Source organism: Prenolepis imparis, unplaced genomic scaffold (genome assembly GCF_030444845.1).
Source record: "Prenolepis imparis isolate NDT839.2.m4 unplaced genomic scaffold, iyPreImpa1.0 SCAF_9, whole genome shotgun sequence".
NCBI classification, from domain to species: domain Eukaryota; kingdom Metazoa; phylum Arthropoda; class Insecta; order Hymenoptera; family Formicidae; genus Prenolepis; species Prenolepis imparis.
Window position 1 is genome coordinate 400,859 of NW_028141167.1, and position 23,314 is coordinate 424,172.

The 23,314-nt window shown below is 43.9% G+C and overlaps 1 protein-coding gene across 5 annotated transcripts in view; it reads right to left on the bottom strand.

Annotated features, from left to right (window-relative positions):
* LOC145940479 (protein tramtrack, beta isoform-like) overlaps positions 1-17,649 on the bottom strand; it is a 47,234-nt gene extending 29,585 nt beyond the window's left edge. The window contains exons 1-4 of one of the 5 annotated variants that reach the window (XM_083045687.1): positions 15,615-16,240; positions 1,734-2,175; positions 727-1,450; positions 592-651 (exon numbers count right to left, since the gene is read on the bottom strand). In XM_083045687.1, the coding sequence (XP_082901813.1) occupies positions 592-651; positions 727-1,450; positions 1,734-1,952 (1,003 nt within the window). In that variant the 5' untranslated portion in view covers positions 1,953-2,175; positions 15,615-16,240. Of the gene's footprint in view, positions 1-591; positions 652-726; positions 1,451-1,733; positions 2,176-14,061; positions 14,878-15,614; positions 16,241-17,430 lie in introns of those variants that run through there. The other 4 variants (XM_083045686.1, XM_083045684.1, XM_083045685.1 and 1 more) reach the window with 4 other exon arrangements.
* Positions 17,650-23,314: the final 5,665 nt, after the last annotated feature.

The window sequence follows — 23,314 nt, forward strand, 5'->3', positions numbered from 1 at the left end:
ATTTAATCTTCGGGAGCATGTTGCATTCTGTGCTACACCTTGCGACTTACCTTGTGTAATTTTCGCGAGGGCATTCTCAAATTAACGATTATAATCGCAGAAGTGAATCAGAAATATTTTCTATGCAACTGTATCGCACCCTTTCATTAAAAAGAATTAACCCCGTCTGATCTGCGTTGCACAAACTCTAATTTTTAAAAATTAAAGAGAAAATTTCTTAAGCATAAAAAAACTCTAGATTTAATCTGTACATGTCATTCATATATCTGCAATAATATAAAGTCAAGTTTATAAAAATATAAAAATCTATCGTATAGAAAAAAACCCAAACTAAAGGAGTTAAACTCAATATTTGTTATAAAATCTTTACTATTAATTGTGATATCAATTGCGAAAATTGCACCGATTTAATTAATTACAATTTACGCGTTTTTTTTTTTGTTTAAAAGATATTGTACTGCAATATCTGTATATGGAACGCTCGTACACGAAAATTGCGTAAGGGCTTAAACCGCCGTTTGCGTTGTATCAGGGAGTATTAGCAATGCAACGCTTCCATATCGAAGTCAAGTACGCTCTGAAGAATCTTACCTTGCTTGAATCCTTCACTCCCTTGTCTACTGTGTGCCCGCGCGAATGTCTCATCCGAGGCTAGAATTAACAATGACGAATCAGTTTAAGTTTTTTTGTTCAATCTCGTATCACGTATTTCGTTGCGCCTCTTACCTTGCGCCGAGGTGCTGGGTGTCGGTTCTGGTTCCCGTTTAACCCGCGTGACTGGCGGCTCCGGCGTATCGGTGCCGTTCTCCGTAGGCTCGTCTCTTCTCGCCGACGACAATCCTGAGGCGGCGGAATTGCTGGCGGCCGCTGAATTGGCACCAACGCTATTGGCGCCACTCCTGATGTTACCGTTGCCGCTGACCTCGCTCTGAAAGTCCAGCCCCATCTTCATTTCCATCATTTCGGGTGAGCCTTGAACCAGATCGGCGCCCGAACACGATTGTAAGTCTTGGCCACCGACTTCACCAATCGGCGTGTCCGACGAGCCGCTCAACTTCCTAGGCCTACCACGTTTTCTCTTGGGCGCTGTAAGCGCAGAGCCGAGTAACGGATGGCTGGACATGTGGTGGAACCTCTTCTGCGCGACGTGATGATGATGCTGACCAATTTGATTGATCCGATGAAGGTTGGGTGGTGGCGGCGCCACCGCGTTCTGACCGCCACCCAATAGCGAGGATGTGATGCTTGGTAGATCGCATTTGTCCTCGTTCACTTCGGTCAGGCCTTTTATCCTTAGGGATTCGGCTACTCGCAGAAAGGCGGTCAGTCGTTCTTGGTCGACGCTTACCTCGCCGCGGTACATAAAGTCCAGAAGGCTGCGCATGTCCACGTACGGAACATCCTTGAGAATGACTATCGGGTGCTTATCGGGATGGCCAACAAACAAGGCCTACAAATACAATATTTATCACATTAGATAAAAAAATATTAATTCCTTTTTTAGGAAAAAAAAAAGACTACAAAAGCAGGTAGTAGTTTTGCAATTTGTGTGATTTCTAAAAAAAATTGTCAATATTAATATCAATAAAATTCAATTACAAATTATTAAATTTACTGAGTCTTTATTAAAAAATTTAAAATAATTGATGGCAATTTCTTGCTGTCATTTATTCGTTTCAATGCTAATCTTGAATAAATGATAATCATAGGTACGCAAAAGAGATCGGGTTTACCTGAAAATAGGGGCTACATGCCGACAGCACCATCTTATGCGCCCTGAGTAATTGGCCCTCAACGGCCAGCGTGACGTCGACGAACGACTCGTCGTGCAACAGCTGGTCGAAGACGGAAAGCAGATTGCTCTGGTGATTGTTCCAGCGCAGACAGAACCTCTGCGACGCCATCGCTTCGCTTCTCAGATCCGCCAGGTTGCCGTTGATGTCCGCTAACATGGGGGGACCTGGCTGTTCGTCGCCGTATTGTCGCCGTTGCCACTGCTGCTGCTGCCGCCGCCACTTCGTCCTCGTTTCTTCTTTTGCTTCTCCACAGCGCCACCACCTTCTACGATGACGAAGCCACTCGCTCTTGCTCGTGCTGCTGCTCCTTCTACTACTCGTCCTCGTGCTGCTCTGCTCTTCATCGGCCAAGAATTATCGTGTCCGTCTTACTCGTGACCTGCAACAGAATCAAAATGATTATTAGTACTGTGAATCAATGTGTATCTAATTTTCTTCAATCTTAATTGAGACTCTATCAGAAGCTTATCTCTTAAATTAAACACGCATTTTCCACACAAATTATATACAAATATATTTACGTATCAAATTTGATATAATGTATATATAATTATTTATTATATCGAACGTTAATAATGTGTTTTTAAAATATTTTACATTTAATATTTTTTTATTAAATATATAAAAGCCATCAGAGCAAATGTCGTCTTGAGCATCGAAAGTTACAAAGATGACTAAAAAAAAGGATAAGAATACAATGAAGGATAGACGTGGGTGTACGACCCTGGAGAACGTAGACACAGAGAGCGAATAGGCGATTCACTCGGTTCATGTGTGCCTTTTATGTAATTCTCTTTCTCTCACCCCTTCCAATCACGATACGTCATCACGTACGTACGACATTTCATGCCTACGAAGAAAAACAATTCGAAAGACGCTCCACACCAAAATAAAATATTGCCATTCATTTTCACTATTAAAGTAATATTAAATTTCAATTTTCAATATAATTGACAAAATTTTAATTTACGAAATCTTCATTTTTAATATTTTAAAAAATATTTTTTTTCTGACATATTTGTTAACTAATAAGATGATGCAAATTTGTTAATTTGGCATATTTATTTTTTATCTTTGGTTGAAATATTTTTGCAATATTGTAATACAGCAAAATTAAAATAACGATCAAAAGAGGATAGTCTCGGTCTCTCCTCTCGGTCTCTCCTCTCGTCGCCATGGAGAGAAGAGGTCGTCGGGTCGGCCGAGGGAATCAATAGCATTTTCTACGCATTCGGATCGATACCGGGACCCGCTTTCGCGCGCAAATCACGCTACATATATGTAGCATGGTTGCATGTGCGAGGTACAAAGATAAAACGGTGCAAGTTTTAAAACAATGCGTTCTCGAAACAATTCGACCTACGAAAGGTTCAATTACTTGACGATAAATTAATAAAAATAAATTTAAATCAGAGACGAAGAAATATATAACTGAGAATGAATTTCTTATATAAAATTAACCGCCCAATTTGCCATAAGATATCCTATTTTTCTCAAACACCGTCTCCACCTGCATCGCGCACACGCACCGTTGCACGTGGCATATGGATGCAGGATGGTTGCGCGACCTTGCGCGACCTTGTCGGTGACCAGAGCGCAAATGTACGTACGGTTTTCACGGTGAATGGCAGAGAGAGAGAGCCCGACACCATGGCGAGGCGGGGTAAAGTAAGACGGCGCTCGAGAGAGAAAGAGACAAAGAAGAAGAAGAAGTAAAAGAGGAGAGAGAGAGAGAGAGAGAGAGAGAGAGAGAGAAGTCGACCTTTAACGATCACGATCGGCAACTCCATCGGGAACGTCGAATTATGTTACAACATTCGGGAGGGGGGATCAATTAGTTCGCGAAAGCGGAAAACGCCCGCGGCGAGATCTTGTTATCGAAGCAACCGAGCGCCTAATGAGACGATCGCGTTGCAACGTAGATGCTCACGTTTATCTCGATATCGAATTAATCATTTCTACGACACGAGATGATAGGAATTTCTTCAATTTCACCCCGTGCGCGACGTCAATTCCAGAAAAATTGTATTGTATAACACAAATTGATGTATTGTGTGTAGATTTCGCGAATACATCTGTTCATGTAATACTTGATTATCGAAACAACAATCTTTTTTGCGCGCAATAATTTTAAAACATCTCACACACGCACGATATCGATATATCGATGTGTTATGAAATGATTACAAAGAATAAATGCATTATTCTCTTATTACGTATCTCGTTGGATTTAGTTATTAATCACTCATGCGACAAATTGATTTTCCCCCGTTATCCAAAATCTAATTTTGGGAGCGAAAAAACAGAGACGGAAATAAACTCTGTGAGAAACGCCAATCAATAGTATAAGCCTCGCAAAGTTAACATAAATAAATTCTATACCACAGACTCTAATATTTTACGTCAAAAGTTCAAATTAATTTTTTTTTTTAAGTACCCTCTTTAATAAATCTCACAATATCGTGTATTTCAAGCATATCGGTATTAAGTTTCAAAAAATGTTGACATTGCCAGTGACATAATTAAAATATGTTCAATAATAAAAAAAGCTCGACATTAATAATAATTTGACACCATCAATATTTTACTTTTTATACCGAGTTTTTCGTGACACATGTACACACATACATACGCACGTAAAGACGAGTTTTATTTGATGCAATCGATGTTAAGAGTATTGATGTCTTGATTTTCGCCAGAAGAAGAGAAAGAACCTGACGTGAGAAGGAGTCGCTGGCAGACATAAATGAAGACCATGACAGTGTACACAACTGCGTTCTCCGAAACTCCGCAGCGGCGCACGGATAAAAACCGGCACCGAATGTCGGAGGCTCTCTCTCGTTCTCTCGTGTTTACTTAGTCGCTCCGATACTCACGCGATGATGAGCGGGGCTTTTTTCTGCTTTTTTTTTCACGAAACACGCGCGTGTGTGCCCAGGAAAACCCCAAAGTATATGGATTCAACGATAACGTCGCGAAGATTAGCTTTGACATTCCTCCTCCGATGCGAACATTATAATAGGTAGATCGCAAAATCGCTAAAAAATTTAAAAATTATTTTAGCAATATAAAATGGACCATAATATGCCAATTATGGCGCGACTTTTTATTTACGTCATATCAACAAGCTTCCGGCGAAATATTTCTTTAGTCCGCGTGTTGAAATGACGTAAATAAAAATCGCGCCATAATTGGCATATTATTGCCCACGTAAGTATGCAAATACGATATAATCTTGCCTGATGTTGCTGCTCGATTAATAATCCATTTTCCGCGAGCTCGATTGAATAACAAAAAAAAAAAAAAAACGTCATTTCCTCCCATCAGCGTGTTTACACCACGCAGATTCATCTCATTCATATACGAGTGCGAAAATACTAATAACTAATCAAACTATTTTCCCAACGATATTTCCTGTTGACGTTCATTTATATAACATGTTAAAATGGGCTGTTCTCGCTTTCCAATATTGGCCATATATAAATCTCTAGACGAGATATACGCCTTTGCACGTTCATCCTACAAGTCATCGCGCGCTATGCACGCCTACACGCGTGCGCGTGCACGCGCGCATATAACGAACCTTGCACGTTTGCGCCTAGATCAGCGTTTCTCAACCAGTCGCGAGTTGTGTTCCAGCATATATTCGCAACCCTCTTTCAATCTACGTAAACATCGATATTAAAAAAAAAATCATCGCGTAGTAACAGCTGCGAAGAATATTACATAATCGACAAGTTTTAACATTCGCGATGCTAACATGATACATACATATATGTATGCGTAATTATTTGATATTAATGGAAAAAACATTTTTAAATTCCACGATAACCAATCATCGGTCGGATTGAAAAGTTGGACGCGTATTCCGATTTGTTGTCGCGATGCATGACGAGATATCGATAATCGCGATGAGCCAATCCTGCGATGAGCGGACGCGCGCGCGCTGCATTCTCGCGAACGCAAGTCGTTCTCATGGCCACGCGTTGCGTAATCAAGGCGACGCGACGCGCGTAGTAGAGTCACGCCGCGCGAGGTACAAAACGAACAACACGCAAGCCAGCACGTATTCGCAGTATTCGCTAGCTCGGCTCGGCACGAATACCGCGCAGCGGTTTCGGAGACTGCAGAGTCCGCGCGGCAGATTCGGTCGGCCTCGGTCGGGCTCGGTTGCCTCCGCAACGCGTTTAACTGTCTTTATTCTTTGTCTCTGTCTCGCGCCTACGTTCTTCTTCCGCGTACTTTGCGAGGATATCGCGCGTTTCCGCAAAAGACGGACTGACGACTGACTTTAACTCGTCGCAACATGCAAAATTATTCACTTGATTTCTCTTTCTCTCTCTCTCTCTCTCTCTCTCTCTCTCTCTCTCTCTCTCTCTCTCTCTCTCTCTCTCTCTCTCTCTCTCTCTCTCTCTCTCTCTCTCTCTCTCTCTCTCTCTCTCTCTCTCTCTCTCTCTCTCCCTCTCTCTTTCATTATTTTTTAGTTATTCTCGTATAATAAATTATTTTTAATTAAAATATGAGTGTTGCCCACATGTTACATCTTTATATATTATGCTTCTCAACCACAGAAAGTTTATTTATTATAAAATACAAAATTATAATACGCGTTTATGGCTGACCACCACAATCTTGTTCCCCGAAATATATCGGCGACTCGATAAAACAAGTTTGGCATCCCTCTCTCTTTCTCTCCATGCCCTAATCCTTTCTTCGTTTCATCTAGGCTACTTCTGCTGCGCGCAAAAAGGCGAGAGATACGGATCGATTAGAGAAATATTCCGCTGAATCAGCGCTCAAGGATATATATATGTCCGGTCGGCGAAATCGCACTCGTGCCGGGATTCCGTCACGGTGCAACACACGCCTCTTATTTCTCTTTTCGTTCTCCCATCTTTTCCTCCCCCTTCCCTACCCCTTACGCCGCCTCTTCTGTTATCCTATATGTACGCGCGAGGAGGAAGACCAAGACGTGAATATTACCGCGATTGCGACATCCGCGCGATTCCTCGAGTCGCGATTTACGTGACTCGCAAGCCGCGATAGTCGCCTTCGCGCTCGCGCCACTTTGCGACAAGAGGAAGGAGAGGGAAGGAGAGGGGTATGGCACGGGGAATCACGAGGGGCAGAGAGCAGCGGGATGAGAGAGACGGAGAGAGAGATTGTCGAGCGGCGAGGACGCCGTATCCGGAGAGACAACACACTCGTCCTAGAATAGGGGTTGCTGCATCGATCGACCGAATTTCGACAGCGGAATCAAAGTCGAATTCGACGAAGCGCGGCATTGACGGCAAAAAGAGAGACAGAAAGGAAGGGAAAAAAAAAAAAAAAAAATAGGATAAAGAAAATTGAAACGCAAAACGGGCTCTCTCTTCTCAAATCTTCACCAGCTTGCACTTGTATCCTACATTTCAGATTTTAGCGTTCAATGTAGGATATGAATAAACGGAATATACGGTTGCGAAATTCTTTTTCTTTGTAACGCGATTTAAAGTAAAATCAAAATGTGAGAGTACATCTCATTGCGCAAGTTGGCGCAAAGTCTTTCCGATATCGAAACTTTCGATCTAGCGCGACTACTAATAATCGGGGCAAGGAAAAGCGCAAGGGCGTCGTCAACGGCGCGATTACATCGTTAATTAACAGTTACACGATATATAGTGTGCGATTGGACGCGGCGATTCTTTCGATCGCGTATAATTTCTTTACGAATATGTCTGTCGTCGCGAATCGATAAGTTGCTCCTTCTCCAACGTATTTTCAGAGTTTGCTTCTAATATTGTATATACGTAATATGTGCGAGTGTATTATTTATCATTGCGTGATTGATATTTTAATCATCATCCAAGTGTCATCGCGATCGCCTCTTCATCTCTCCTGTGGGACTGCGATAATAATAATCCGTGGGGGGAAGAGGGGGAAAGAGGGGCGAATGCACTCGGATATCTGTTCCTAGTCACATCTCCACCCACTGGGGGAGTGCCAGGATGTGCTTGGAACGACGGCTCATACACATTCTTGAGCGCACACGAGTCTGCGAGTGTAATGTATACACGCATACGATGAGATGCCCGTGCAAATTCCTCAACAAACAGACGTTGGATCAACTTTTACGTTGCGTTCTAAAAAGAATGCATTCTATAGGAGCAATCGCGAACAGAAAGAAAAATATCGATTTGAATAATTAATTTTTTCTTGTTGTTTCCATAAGCCTGACGGAATAATAGCTTCGAGTAATACTATACCACACGGTCCAGGAACGTTTAACGTTGAAAGGTTACGAGGAAATATTCTTTATCTTTGTCGGCGCAAATGACGATGTTTGCGGCGAAATGTCGCTTCACGGATACGCGGGCGGGGTTTCCCGGTACACGTACCCTGTATATCTAATGTGTGTGTCTCTCTCTGTATGTGTATGGAAGAAGAGCGCGTCAGTCGGCGCAGGTACTGCTCATTCCGTTAGCCGCGTCGTGCCACCAGGTACGGCAAAGTTAACGGAGAATTTCGCGGCGCGAGGGGAGCCGCGGGCCCTGTTGTCGGCTGCCGAGCACAGCCGTGTCCCACATTTTCGAAGAGCCGAAGCTCTTCGCGAACGAGAGGAGCGAAGCGGCATTCCCGATTCGCACGCTCGCGTTCGCCCGGGATTAACCCGAGATTAGACTCTCTCTAGTCTAAGAATGCTTACTCCGATATCCGAGTATCCAAAGTATTTGTATTAAATAGATGATAACAATATCCGTATTCGAATATGGCAGCAAAGTGTTATGTAGGAACAAATATCAAAGTAACGTGGCTTCTCGATATACGTTTTTTGCCGCGGATAATTTATTTCTCACATCAATCAAGTATATCGATGTTTCAAGAGAATATCGAAATTTATTAAATATAAAAAAAATATCGGAGACCGGTTAATCGTTTTCGCATTTATTATCATTAATTTATTATTAAATACCGATACTTGATAAAATATCTATTTATATTTAGAGCTCTTCCGTATATGTATATACGCGTATAGATTATATAAATAAAAAATTGCGAAAAAAATTGGAAATGAAAGATTTATAAATTAGCGATTTAAGAATCCCTCTCCGAGTCGCCCTCTCATGTGCGGTCGTTGCCGAGCGGCCATCTTTGTGGCTCCACATCCCGCTCTCTCTCTCTCCGCCGAGCCTCCGGCAGTCCTACATCTCCCAGCCCTCTCTCGCTCTCTCGCCCTCTCGCCACCCTCCCGTCGACGGCGATGACGACGCTCGACCTCGCCGCGCGCATTGGCGCCAACCCCGCACAAATTTTTTTTCAATGTCGCGAAAACTTTGCAAACTCGCAGGGGCGTATTGATTATCGACGGATATCTCGTACTCGCGTGTGTGTAATGCTTTCTAACTTGGCGCTATTTCTTACGTCGGAATTGCAACTGACATAATGATACTGCAACGATAACGTTGGAATTTCGTTCAAGATAAGTGGGATTAATTGAAACGCTATTGTGGGAAAAACAGAAGCCTTTACGAGTTTTCCTCGCGCCGATTGCGACGTCGTCGTGCATGACGCTCGACCTCAATGAACGCGTCAAGGGGAGGGAAAAAAAAGGATCGCAAGAAACGCGGGCGATCCGCGAAAGGATGTCGCGGTTCCGGTGACTGAATGTTGCACGAGGACGGGGCACGGCTACCGAGCAAAAAATAAAAGAACACTCGGGGATGACGAGGGGTTTCGGGATTCAACAAGGGGCGGTCGAGCTGGGGTGGGCAACGGTGCATGGATCGAATCGTTTTATGGGAACGAAAACTTGCGTAGAAAATCGGTAGAACGCAATGCCAGATCCTTTATTTTATATGGAAATAGTGCGTTGACACCCAACAATTTAAGTCTGTAAACCCATCGATCCATGAATTCTGTCATGGAAATATTTCCTAAATATTTTGAAGGTACTCGATAATATAATACAGGAACATTATTTGGGGAAACGAGAATATTTTAAAAATGTTTGCTCCGATAATGATTTGTATTTTCTAAATTTATATAGGAATATATTTCCAGGACATAATTTTGAAGTATTTTATGAAAAAACATAACAATGTATTAAAAATACTTTTGTTAATTCTATGTAAAAATATTCTATAAAAATTTCTCTCTCGTTTTCTCTAAATAAACTTCCAAGCGAGAATAAAAAGAAGATGAAAAAATTCCAACATTTTAAGAATGAAAAATTATGCCGATCGAAACATTTTGCTTTTCACTTATACTGCATCCATCTCGGTCTCGGCAAGGATACAGTATAATCATTTTCTTCTTTTTTTCCACTTTGACTTCTAAGCTTTAAAAACTTTTGCATATTTCGCCAGATTAGAACGGTAAGAATTCACTAAATTTTGAATAAGAATGTCCTTCGAGGATTGGCAACGTTTCCCCTTTTCTTTTCTTCCCTGTCGGTATTTATTATCTAAATCCGACCCTGTACAACTAGGCATAGCAGGTGTAAGTAGGGCGCGACGGTGCGACACCCATTCGAAGCCTGTAGTCTCGCAGCATGTTGCGAGAACAAGTGCACACGCATACACAAATGCAGTAGGGTTGCAAAGTCCTGTTCTCTATGTGTAAATGCAAGGACAAAGAGAGTCGAGAGGCCCGAAAGAACGGTCCCCACGAATAAATTCTTGTCCTCTCTCTATACAATTTTATCCCATCGCAGATGAGAGAGGGGAGCATTGTTGGGGACAATCGACATCCCTCTGAACATCACAATTACAGAATAATATACCACGAACAGCAATTGCAGCGCTTGGAAAGCCGCATCCAGGAATGAAGTGTGACATCATTCGAAAAATCGATCGACTAATTAAATCAAGGACCTAGACAGACGACGAGAAACTCTGTCTGCACATGTGAAGATTTCAAACAATTTCGTCTAAGCAATCATGTAGATAATCCTTGCTTTGTTGACATGAGAATTTTATATAATCTGAATTCGTACGTTGTACTTGGAATTTACAGCAAATAGCATTGTTAAAGATAATTAATTTACAAATTAATTTCCAATATAATTTTTGTGAAACAAATTTAAATTATCATATCATAAACTCGTGAGAGAGATGCCTCTATGGAAATTATTTGTCGCCTCGAGAAAAATTTTAATGTTATTTTCAACTTTCTATCCCAATCATCCCTAATGGCTTTCATTTGCAAATCCTAAATTCCTATTATTCATTTAAAAGCTATTACAAATTAGGAATTTTAAAGAAATAATTCGAAAGCGTGAGAAACTCGCCGCAGAGTAAATAGTACATCCAAGAATTTCATTGTAAAGCGAGTTGTGAGTAAACGTTGCTCTTATCCTTCGAGTACAGTTATGAACTTTGACTGCAAGAAAACGAATAGCATCACGTAGTCGATTTTAATAAATCTACAAAGCTTAACAGCTTATTTATAATCAACTATTTTATGATATACTATAGATTGTATTTAAATATGTGATATACTAATGACTCACAGCCCCTATATAATATACACACATATAGCTAATTATATTGTTATTTTCAACAATTGTTAATGTATTGTAGATATATTGAGAAATAATAATTTTTACTTCTCTCTGATGGAATTTTTAAACTAGATTTATTACAAGTTTCCAATTATAAAAAAAATTCCGAAAAGGAACAGTAATCTATGATATTTTTTTTCACAATTTTACTTGCGGTCTCTCGATCGTATATGTCGTTTATTCTATCTTCCTAAATCAAACCTTGAACGAGTTGGCAAGAATGCCAACCAAGCCCGACATTCTTGTAATAGATATCCTGACGAGCACGCGGTTGAAATCAGCACACGTAATTAAGTAGAGGATAAAAAAAAAGGAACACAAATTAACGTAAAAAGATTTACAAATTGTCTCGTAACTGTTATATACGAACGTACGTTGTAAACTGTTTCTATTTACTTGGCAGACGAAAGAGCAATAAAAAAAATTTCCATTTCGAAACGCTACAGCGGCTATATAAAAACGTAATTAGAAAAAAAAAAGATATAGTGTTTAACATTTTTTTTAAACGTTATATTTAGATTGAATCGGAAAATTACGAATAAAATGAAGTATGAATAACTTGAAACACCCTATGTAAGTTTGCGTGATATACGAGAAATTAATTTCAAGATAAAAATATATACGATAATGGATTCGATAATACGATGGATATTAACATGGTTCAAGGACTGATTAATTAACGAAAGGAAATGGTAAAAAAGATGTGTAATACAGACATGATTTCACAATTCACCATGGAAGAACAGGAAAAAGGAAACCCCCGTCGGGTGAGCGGGCTCTCTTTATAGTCGGGATACACGGAAACCCTTTTTCTCGGTTCAAGGAACACCCCCAGTTCTCATTTCTATTCCGAACCCTGCATTACTCAAAACGCGAATAAATAACCGCAGATGTATAATAAGTACAAAAGTTAAAAATTCGCAAACTTGTTTAAGGAATCAGAAAAGTCAAAATTTCAAAGTGTGATAAAAAGTTTGATAGGAAATTGGCAGAAAATTTGCAACATTTCTGAAATTAGAAATTTGAAAAGATTTAAAATTCAGGGACAATTATAAAATTCAAGGAAATTCAAGGAAATGGCAAAGAGAGAGAAAGAGAGGGAAAATGAATCAACAGGAAGCTCGAATCCCCGCGATAAACCAAAGATTAAAAGATCGTCGTACTCGATGCGTGACGAATATTAACCCTCTACGCTGTTTATCTACGCCCTCCCTCCGTTCGTGACCACCATCATCATCATCGTCTACGTCGCCACTATAATTGGCGCCGTTTCAACCCCTCGCGGGTACCGCGATAAAATCGTCACGCTACTCTTAATCATGAGAGAGAAAGAGAGAGAGAGAGAGAGAGAGAGATAGCCCGCAGGAAGTCGCATGTAAATTCTCATCGGAACGCACGTGGGTACGGTCGATGTGTCGACGCTTCGTTGCGTGCACGCACTTGTCGCCCGCGTGCATCATCGCAGCCCCGCCATGCTCTCCCCCTCTCCCCATCCCGGAGAGTTCTCCTTGCCCCGATACTTTTCAAATCTAGTACACTTTTTGTCAACTCGAAGCACCCTAAAGTGCTCCAACGACAAGGGTGCCAAATTATACCGAAAGGATATCTCACAAACCCTCTTCTCTTTAATTATGAAAGTATTAATAATGAGAAGTCCTTTTAAGAATAAGATACACTCGAGAGAGAAAAGAGTATAATAAATTAAAAATTCATTTTAATTTTAATATATGTATGCATATATATAGAGCAAAAAATGAAGCTTATTATTATCTTATTTCTCCACATAATCTCTCGACAGATTCATGCATTGTGTCCCCAGCATGATGAAAATAACGTAATAAGCACATGTTGCGCTAACAATAAGTGTACCTTATTTTTGCAACTTTCCTCGTATATTAAACATTAGAAATGTGCATAAAGGAAACTTTGCGAATAAAAATTTGGTTTAGTTTTCGATTAGCGATGAAAGAGAATAATTTATCGTTAGTGACATTCTTAATAAAAAGTATTAATCACGTCGCGTAAATAATATGATATAACAAAAGATTGAATTGTAATTTTTTCCTCGACAATCTCCACACACATTCGAATAAAAAATTCCAGGTATACTGAATATCCATTGCTTGCAGAAGAAGTTAATGACGGAAGCGATATTTACGTAACTATATACAGGGTGTCACATTATCGGCATTCCTTCCATAGACGAGAGGCGTGGCGATAGTTCCGTAACAACTCAGCGTGTAATAAACACTCGAAGTTTCGTGTAAAGACCCTTGGTGATGTATTGTGAAACGTGGAGTCAAGTCCAATCTATGCTCGAGAATGTCTAATCTTCAAGATAACACGAATCCCTGTATCGTGATAATTCTGGATAGAACGAGACGAAAAAAAACCCGCAATGTATTTTTATCATCGGAAAATTTCGGAGTTAAAATCGGAGCACTTTATTAGGATGCTATATTTATGCGTGTTATGTGCTCCGACGAAAAATCTTGTATACGTCAAAATTTTTGTTTTCAAAATAAAGAAAAGAATAGTCTCTTTCGCAGTTTGCTGCAAAGAACGCCACCAATTCCCACACGTTTCTCTCTCTCTCTTTCTCTCTCACGTAACTAAAGAACAACGTAATTTTTCATATTTCTTTCGACGCTGGAAAAATCGCGACACATTCCTGCGCACATTCGCACGCGCGAATAATAACCATACAAAATACAGAGAACTCACCCACACACCGGCAACGGCCCGCCGTGACTCACGAACGACACGAACACGTCGAGCATCCACACATTCGCTCCTGTTCGGGCTCGGGGCGGCGCACAGGTTGCACAATTGTCGTTATCACCACAAAGTCGCGTCGATCGACTTAATTACCCGACGCGACGAGGCACCAACGTCCGTTCGTTCGTCGTGTCCCCCTCTGACGACGACGACGACGACGACGGACGACGACGTGGAAAAGAAAAATTCACAGCACCGAGCGAGACACGTGCTTTGTATAAATTGATGAAGAGAACCGCCCGAAAAGTCACCTGTTACTGCGACAAGGATATCGGGGCGCGAAATAGAATGAGGGAAAAATCGCACACGAAAAGATGTAGGATAACGCGTGCTTGCTGGCGAGGAAAGAAAACGATAACGAGTAAGAGCGGAGCACATGCGCGTGCACGCACACGGTTTCAATGAGCGAGACTGACTGCGAGGGGGAGGATGCTCGGCGGACGGACGGACGAACGGATGGATGGACGAACGGAGCCGAAGACGGCCGAAGCGATCCGAACGAACCCAAGTCGGCCTCGACACCCTGGGGCGTATCGGCGCCTATGGGCAGCGCCGTACTCAACCGCGCGACACGTTCGAGGGAGCGGAGAGAGATCGGCGAGAGGGGATGACGGAAGGGTAGAGAGGTACGGGAAGAGGAAATGGGAGGAAGGCAAGAGGGAGAGGGAATTTACGCAACCCTCACCCGAGCGAAAATCCACGTCGAGAAACACGCCGTCCGTCGATGCGCCGATAAGCCACGTAGAACCCTCGGTCCGTGCGCGCTCTCCGTCTCTTTCCCTCTAAGGAGGAGGAAGAGGGTGGGGGAAGGAGAGAGAGAGCGAGTTCTTTCTGTATCGCAGTTTTGCTTCGTGGAAAAGAAACTACCACGAAACTAACCTCTTCCGTTCTGCCCCGCCGACTCACCGCCGCTAACCCTTCCGACGCAGCCACGTAGGAGCGCGCGCTCTCTCTCTTTCACATGCATACGTAAACACAGACATACTTGGGCGCGCGAGCGCATTATACATACATACATTCGCACCCGCGACACTCGCGGGGCTGACAATGAGCATCGTACAAACGTATCATGCACCTAAAGACGATGAGGTGGAAGAAAACGAAGAACCGAGACGGGTACAAGGGTCGAACGCGGAGACTATAGAAGTCCGGAGGGGAAAAGGGGAGGGCCGCGCAGAGAGAGAGGTGTATACGTGTCGCGCGAGGGAGGAAATGAGAAAAAGATCGTCTGGTTGCGCTGGCGATATCGATTTGCGAGGGTGGCTCGAAATGGCAACGACCCTGCTATAATGTCCGATTCGTGTGTTTATTTCGTTTTAGAACGCTGCCACCGATTCGCGTGGTTTTGACGACACACCACGACACGACCCGTCGAGTTCTCTTCGTCGAGCGACGACGACGACACAACGAGAGGAACGAAAACGACGAAGACGGCGCTCGTCGAGGCTAAATACACCGCCTGGTGAAGCGAAGCACAGACACGCACCACTTGCACTTACCTTGACATCCTCGGAACTCGACGACGACGATGACGGCGACGACGACACGAGGCGAGGAAAAAATCTGGGGGGTAGAGATCGGTGTTTCCAACGAGTGGTGCGCCAAAGGATGTGCAACTTGGTCCGTGCGCAGCACTAGGACGCCATGTCAGCAAGTCGAGGCGCGGACGGACTCTCGGGGCAGATACGTGCGCGCGGACGACTACGTATACACGTACACGCCGTTCGCCACGCACACTCGAGTCGGGTGGCGTGAGCGAGAGCGAGATAGAAGACGCACGCACACCACGTCGTTGACCAACCCGCGCCGGGGAATTTCTGCTGCGCCACCGAACGGCCGTCACGGAACCTCGCCTACGCCCGCCTAGCAGCCCAGCCACGGCCGTGTCTTCCACTCGTAGTACCCTTCACCGTCGTCGTGCCGCTGTGCCGCACCAGAACGCGACGCAACAGAACACAGCAGCGAACGCGACGTACACCCGACACCGACACCCGCTGAACCCGCTCGCTCGTTGCTCGCTCGCGCGCGCGCGCCCTCGTTCAACCGAACGAACCACCGAACCGACGACGGCCGAGATAAACCGAGTCTGATCCGAAGTCGAGCGCAAACTTCTACCACCACCGCCACCTAGAAACGCGACGCGACGCAACGCACCATAGCTCCCCCACTATACCCTCTCGCGTTCTCTACCCTGGCGAGCTCTCTCGCTCCCCCACCCCCGCACCCTACGCAGCGCGCTACCGCTTCCCCCGGCACCCTGTCTCGCTCGAGCTATCTCGCTCTTTCACGGTCTACTCTTTCTCTCTTTTACCCGCGCGCGATGACGCGTGTCTCTCCGTCGTACTAGTGTGTGAAAATCCCCCTGTCCCTCACACTTTACCCTTTCCATATGTTGCTTCTTCTTCGCGTCAGGAACCCTCGTAAGGAACGACCGATTCGTCTCATCTCTCTCTCTCGTTCTTATTACACCTAGAATCGTCCTTTTGCGAGCTACATTTTGGCCTGCCTCTATCTTGCTTCCTCTCGCGTCTCACCCTCGGTCACTCATCGCGAAAAGGGGTACTTACTTTCGTTCCTTTGTTCTCACGCTTTCAGAGTCGAGCGCTCTTTGCCTGCCCTGTGACGCGCCTTTGACTTTGTTCTCAAACGCACCCTCGTCCCTCCGCCCTCGCGAATTGCATTCTTGCATGCGTTCGCTTCTCATTGACGACGTTGCTCGCGAGACCGACATTAGACATGCACGAAGGGAATAAAAATCAGTCGCTGTTGAAATTTTAGCAGGGCGTCCTAAATTTACTAACATTACCCTTCGACCTTGAAATTGACTCTCTGCTCAAACTCGAATGGACTCTGAGAAACTTTGTCTTCTTCGTTGCAAAAGTGTTGGCCATTTCGGAGGGGTATGGGGCGAGGGTCAAGGCGGAGGATGAGAGAAGCGGAGACCAAAGTCCTTTCTCGAGAAAAAGAGAGGGGTGGGGATGGATCGACCTCGAACATCGCAGGGATGCACGTGGAGAGGGATGCGACGAAGTGATTCCCCCGCCACCTCTGGTCCCCGCGGGACAGGAAATTCGCAAGCGTGGACGGATGAGGGAAGGAAGAGAGAGAGGAAGAGAGAGAGAAAGAGAGAAAGAAGAAAAGGTGGTGGTGTCGTCGCGGGCTAGTAAGCGAGAGCGCGATTCGCGCGCCTGCGCATTTTTTTCCGTCAGGCGGCGGCGGCAGCGATTCGCGTTCATCTCTCTCTCTTTCTCTCTCTATCTGTCGCCGCTTACAAAGTTGCTTCATAACCGAACTTGAAGTTGTTCGCCAACCTACCCGACCACTGTTGCGTGCCCGAGAATTTCTGCCTAGCTCAAATTGCCCACTGGTAGCCTCGATACTCGAAAGCGATAGTCTTCATCCGAGTCCCACGTTGGCAACGAAAGCAGCGCTCTGCCGAAAACACATCCGGATGATAGTGGTGCGTCCCATCAGCCAAACTGCTACGTTGACAACGAGACACGTTCACCCCGACACGCGTGCCTCGCGTCGCAAACGCACTGCCGTCGCCGCGACTTCGTGTCGCGCGCCTTCCCTTTCCTCTTTCCTCCGTTCTGCCCCGCTCACCCTTTGGTGAGCGCGTTTAACAGCACGGTCACGCCGTTTCGCGCGGTTCTCGCTATATGAATAAAAATAAGAGGGTGGCTGTTAAAAGAGAAATCTCTCTAACACGACATGTGTATATTTATATAGGTATATATACATATATACATGTCCTTTTAGAGCATCTGTGCAAGGGTTGTTCATGCATATGAGTTGACCAGTACAAATGTGAGAGCGCGATAAACCTCCACGGGGCTTTTCGGTCAACTGATAAAAAGGCACCGAGACTGGTGCCTTGTCGCGATGAACGAGAGAGGCGTATAGTAGGACAAAAAAAGTGCTTGGAAGGAGAAGCTGCGGAGAGAGACTCTCGGAACACAGAGGCGGCAGCGGCGGCGGCGGCGGCGGCGGTGGTGGCGGCGGTGGCGGTGGTGGCGGTGGTGGCGGTGGTGGCGGTGGTGGTGACGGCGGTGGTGGCGGTGGTGGTGACGGCGGTGGTGGCGACGGACGGGAGCGTCGTTTATGTGGAGGGGGCGAGGACGACGATGGTAGTCGAGGGGTAAAGGGGTAAAGGGGTAGACGGACATGTAGACGATGTGGGTCGGGGTGAAGGGGCGTCACCACCGCCTCTGCTGCTGCCGCCGTCATCGTCGTTTGACTTCTCCGACTGTTGTTGCTGATTGTCTAGTGTCCTTGGCTTCGCTCTAGCAAAACTCTAGCTAGTTCTAGCTCGGAGCCTGCGCGCGCTCATTCGCTCTTGTTCTCTGTCTCTCTCCTCGACTGGTTCTCCTACTCTCCATTGCGCCTACGGCCAGGGCTGTACCGCTCGGGGCTGCTTTGCCCCTTCCTTCTCCTTTCTTCTCCTATCATCTTATTCCTTCTCAGTATTCAGCCTTCTTTCCTTCTCTGTTACAATAAAGATTTACTTATTATATAAATTCAGCCGTTATAATTATTGAGGGTTGATAAAGCTTAACGTATACATATATATGACACATAACACACGATTAATTTTCTTTCTTTTTCTCTTTTTGTGATAACATTTTTCTTTTTATATTAAAAATTTTATAATATATAGGAGATTGTGTAATATATACGTCGTGTATATATAAAATCAAGAATATTTAATGACAAAAGTATGGATATATATATTATAAGAGAGATGTATTGCTTAGTTTTGCAAATCTTTATATCAGCAATGTCCAATATTACGAGTGTCTGTCTAGAATCGGAGTCCTGGCCGTGATGCGTCTAGAGAGCTTAGAAACTTGGACGAGAGAAGGGATACTTAGATTAGGCATGAAGGGGGGAAAGAAGTGGTAGCAATGGCGTCACCGCTTGCGCGCGCGAAGAAGTCGGAGGAGGAGGAAAAGGGAGAGGGCTGTCTTCGCGTTAACCGCGGGGTGGAGGACTGTGGCGGAGCGGCGGGAGGACAGAGGGACCAAGAAGTATTACACGTGTCGCTGTAGCGCGGGGTGTTGACCCCAAATAGCTTTTTTAACGTGACGTAACCGCGAAAGGGTTGAGAAACGGCCGTGGCGACGGCCGACGCGACTTCGCCTCGAACTCGGAAGAAAGAGGAAGAGAGAGACAGAAAGAGACAGAGACAGAGAGAGAGAGAGGAGAGAGCCAAGTCCTCTCTCGCGTCTTACCAGACCTTACCTTATGCCTTGCCTTGCTTTGCCTTGCTCGACTCCTTGCCTTCCAGCGCGGCTCTCCGTTATATATGCGCGCCATAACGATCCTTTCGTACTTCGAAACGTGTCTTCGCGATGACGTGCGTTTGAAAAATACGGCCGATTTACTCTGAAAAAGAATTTATTCTAAATTAGTCATTTTTTTATGATACACATAATAAATATGCAAAATATGTATATTGTGTATATGTGTTTCCTCCTCGCTTTCAATTTTCTTCATGTACGAGCTCTCGACTTCATAGCTTCGCCGAGAGTATCGGGATTTTTATCTCGAGATCATTGACCCATCTCCTCGGCTCTTAAGGAGATTCGAAATAACTTTTATTGAAATAAATAGTATAGATTATAGATAATGTCTATAAAAGATATCTATCTCATAGAAATGTCAAGAATACTCTATCTCATAAAATATACACATATACATACAGCAGATATAAATAGAATGTCTTTTTTTTTTTTAGGAACGCAAAATAAATTACGGATTTCTCGTCAGCGCGGTATGCGGAAAAGAAAACACAATGCTGTTTTATTTCTAAAAAATTAAATGCGTATAAAAATCAGATAGCGAATATAAATATTGTTGAGTTGTGCTTTCACGAATTATTTATTAGCATTTAATATTTCCGGAATCGAGCTGCGCATCCAGGAATCGATGACGGCGCAGCATGCGACAACCACGTGCGAATTTGCATTTACAATTCGTGCAAACCGAAATTAGATTCTCGAGTAGAGGTTGGGCCTCAGGGTCACCAAGGGTAGCGCATCTCACCATGCATGATTGCAACAAAGTGTTCGGATGCATTTCCGGAATATTAATGAGCCGTGACGGAGCGCCAACAGCGTGGACGAACACAAAATAGAAAGGAGAAAAAAAAGAGAGAGAAATATATACAAATATAATTTAAAAATATATAAATTAATATATACATATATATTATACAAAATATTAAAATAAAAAAAATTTTTAATCAAGTTGTTTTCTTGTAAAATAAAATACGTGTTTCAAACTGAGATAGAGATCTTGATTAATATTGGAAACGATATATCACAAACAATTATTCGGAATATTAAAAGAGAGAAGAAAGAATTAATAGAAAAAAGCGCGTGCTCCTAAAAAGACAAGAGAAACGGGTTGATATTAAATGTTAATGCCATCGCGTAACCGCGCTCCGTTAACAACGAGCTAACGGGTGGCGTCCTATATATCGAAGCGTCTTCTCTCTGTCTCTTTCTCAATGATCCTAATTAGTGTACACATAAGGTTCGTGTTACGACACGCCGCGCCAGTACCGTTCCAACTGCGAACCATATGCGACCGGGGGGGTTAAGTATCGTCTTAACCTCCTTACACTGTTTGAATTCTCCTCGAATCGACGTGATCCAATAGCGATCTCTCAACAGCCTAAAGTGTCAATGACACTAATCGTGTGGGGTAATTAAACACAAGAGATCTGCAATTCAAACTCTTTATACAGTTCCCTAAATAATCAATCCGATAACGCGGTAAATTCTAGAAGAGATCTAATCGCTGTATTTTTTTTATTGCACGCTTATTGAATTACTATGTGCACATGTATGTATGATTATAAAAATCTATAATATTTTAAATAGTCCAACTCACACTTTGTCTCTGAATTTCTTTCGATTATCTCCGAAATTCTACCGATTTCAATTCTCGCTCTAAACAAAAATTCCATCGTCGTAAAATATATTCGACCCGAATGAATCATTCGGGAGAATCATCAAGAGCGGACCGTGTATAAATTCGCCCTAATACGTGTGTCACGTATGCGCGCGCGCGCGCGCGCGTGTGTGTGTGTATCGACACATACACAGCTATCTTATCAGACCCGGCTACACCCCGAAAAGGCGTGAACGATATTCTTTTTCTCAGCTGGCTGGCAACTCGATAATTCCAGTGCTCCTCGGCCCTTGTAAGGTCAACGTAGGGTTTTGAGGTCGAGGCAAATAGAAAGGATGAGATAGATACCGGTCCCCCGTTTCTGGCGTCGCGGCGATTTGAAATGCTACGCGTCGCTTCGTACCCAGATATCCGTATCCCGTCGACCGCAAAGGATATTCCGAGAAACCGCGACGGAAACGGCGCGCCAGCTCTCTTTTCATTCATTTCGCGAATAAATTCGAGTTAATCGTTATTCGATATGATCGTCAACGCGAATGACTCACTCCAAATGAAAAAGTAAATCGTCGCTTTCGGTAAAACGCAAAGTATTTAATTGGCAAAAAATTTAAATATCGATTCTTCCGACTTTGATACACGTAGATGTAAAATATAAGTTTTTTTGTTTACAATTCGTTATAATATAATGGTAGACTGTCGCGGAGCTTTGCTGCGTTCTTATAATACAACTCGACGAAAATCTCGCTGTACACTCGGTACACGTGCGCGACGGGTACAGGGTGGAAAGTTGAGTCGAAGCGGCGGGAAACTATCTCGGGAAAGCGATTCGTGAAAGAGATTCCCGCCTTGCGACTCTTCCATAAAAAGCGAACAAGCGCGGCGACGAGAAAGAGAGGGAGATCGCGTGGAGGCGAGTAACGGCGTGCATACCTTGCGTCGCGAGTAAGCGCGATAGCGAGGAAGGGGATGACTCTTCGAAGGGACATTGCTCCCTGGCCTGGCTTGCCCTGCTCTGCTCTGCTCTGCGCTTCGCGTTCCGTGTCCAGCCAAGGATCCACGCCCGTCCTTCTCTCTCGCGTCGTCCTGCGCGCTCTCACGCGCCTTCATCGAGCGTAACACCAGCAGGTCCTTCCGGCGAGAACGCAAAAGGACGCCTGGCGAACCGCCCCGCACACTTGGAACACGTATCGATGTATCGGGAACATTAGCGTACATCGGCGAGGTTCAATCGAGATAATCAGCGTCTGCCTGTGTGCTGGAGCATATCTTGACAGGAGATAATTTCCTTCTCATCTGCAAACACACGTACGATTATGTAACATAGTCATTTTTATGTATATATGTATAACATTTTAATGCATATATATTATTTAAGATATTTCAACCCTTCTGCAAATTCATAAAAAGGATCGAAACTGAAACGCAACGCAACTTTTTTGCGAAACGTCGAATATCTTGCGTGTATACTTGTTGCTATTTGTATACTTCATCATGGTTCTCCCTGCCGCTTTCTGCGAAAGGGCCTACGCTCCGGCGCACGCTATCAACCCACCGGGACGCCGCAGGATATTCGAAATTAACTCGCGGCCGAAAATAAACAGTCACGAGAAGAGCCGAGCCGCCACCCCAACAGGTGGTTACGCGCCGCGCTCTTGCTGCAAGATAAAACTTTCCAACCCTCCTCCTCTATCTCCCTTTTTCGGTCCCTTCGTACCACCCGGACTTTCTATCCCCCTGAGCTAACTTTTAGCTTTTTTCTTCTCTCTTACCCGACCTCTTCCTATGTTTAGTCTACATGATATCGGCCACATCTTTATTCCTGATCTCTAAGGGCCAGTCGCACCCGACGATGATTATACTCTTTATAGAATGACTCAGAAATCTCGTCTCTTTGCGTTTGTTATATGTATCTATCGAATTCGAATTTTCAACAGAAATTTATTTCTTCAAGTATTCAGTTTCTACATTAAAGCAAAAGATCGACTGATAAATCATAATCGTTTTATCTCTATTACCAGAAAAGAAATTCCTATGAATGAAGAATTTTAGTGATAACTTTTAAGAGCATATAAAAAGAAAAGAAAAAAACTCGATGAATTTTCAATATCCACTACGCTGTACTAATTAACTATCGAAAGATGAACTCAATCTTCATTCACGTATTCGGAACGTGGAAAGAGAAGGAGAGGAGATCGCTGATTGTGAGATGGGGTTAGACGCTAACCCAGACTATTGTGGCGGCTCTATTGGTCTGGTTCTAACCCCGCCGACTCTAACA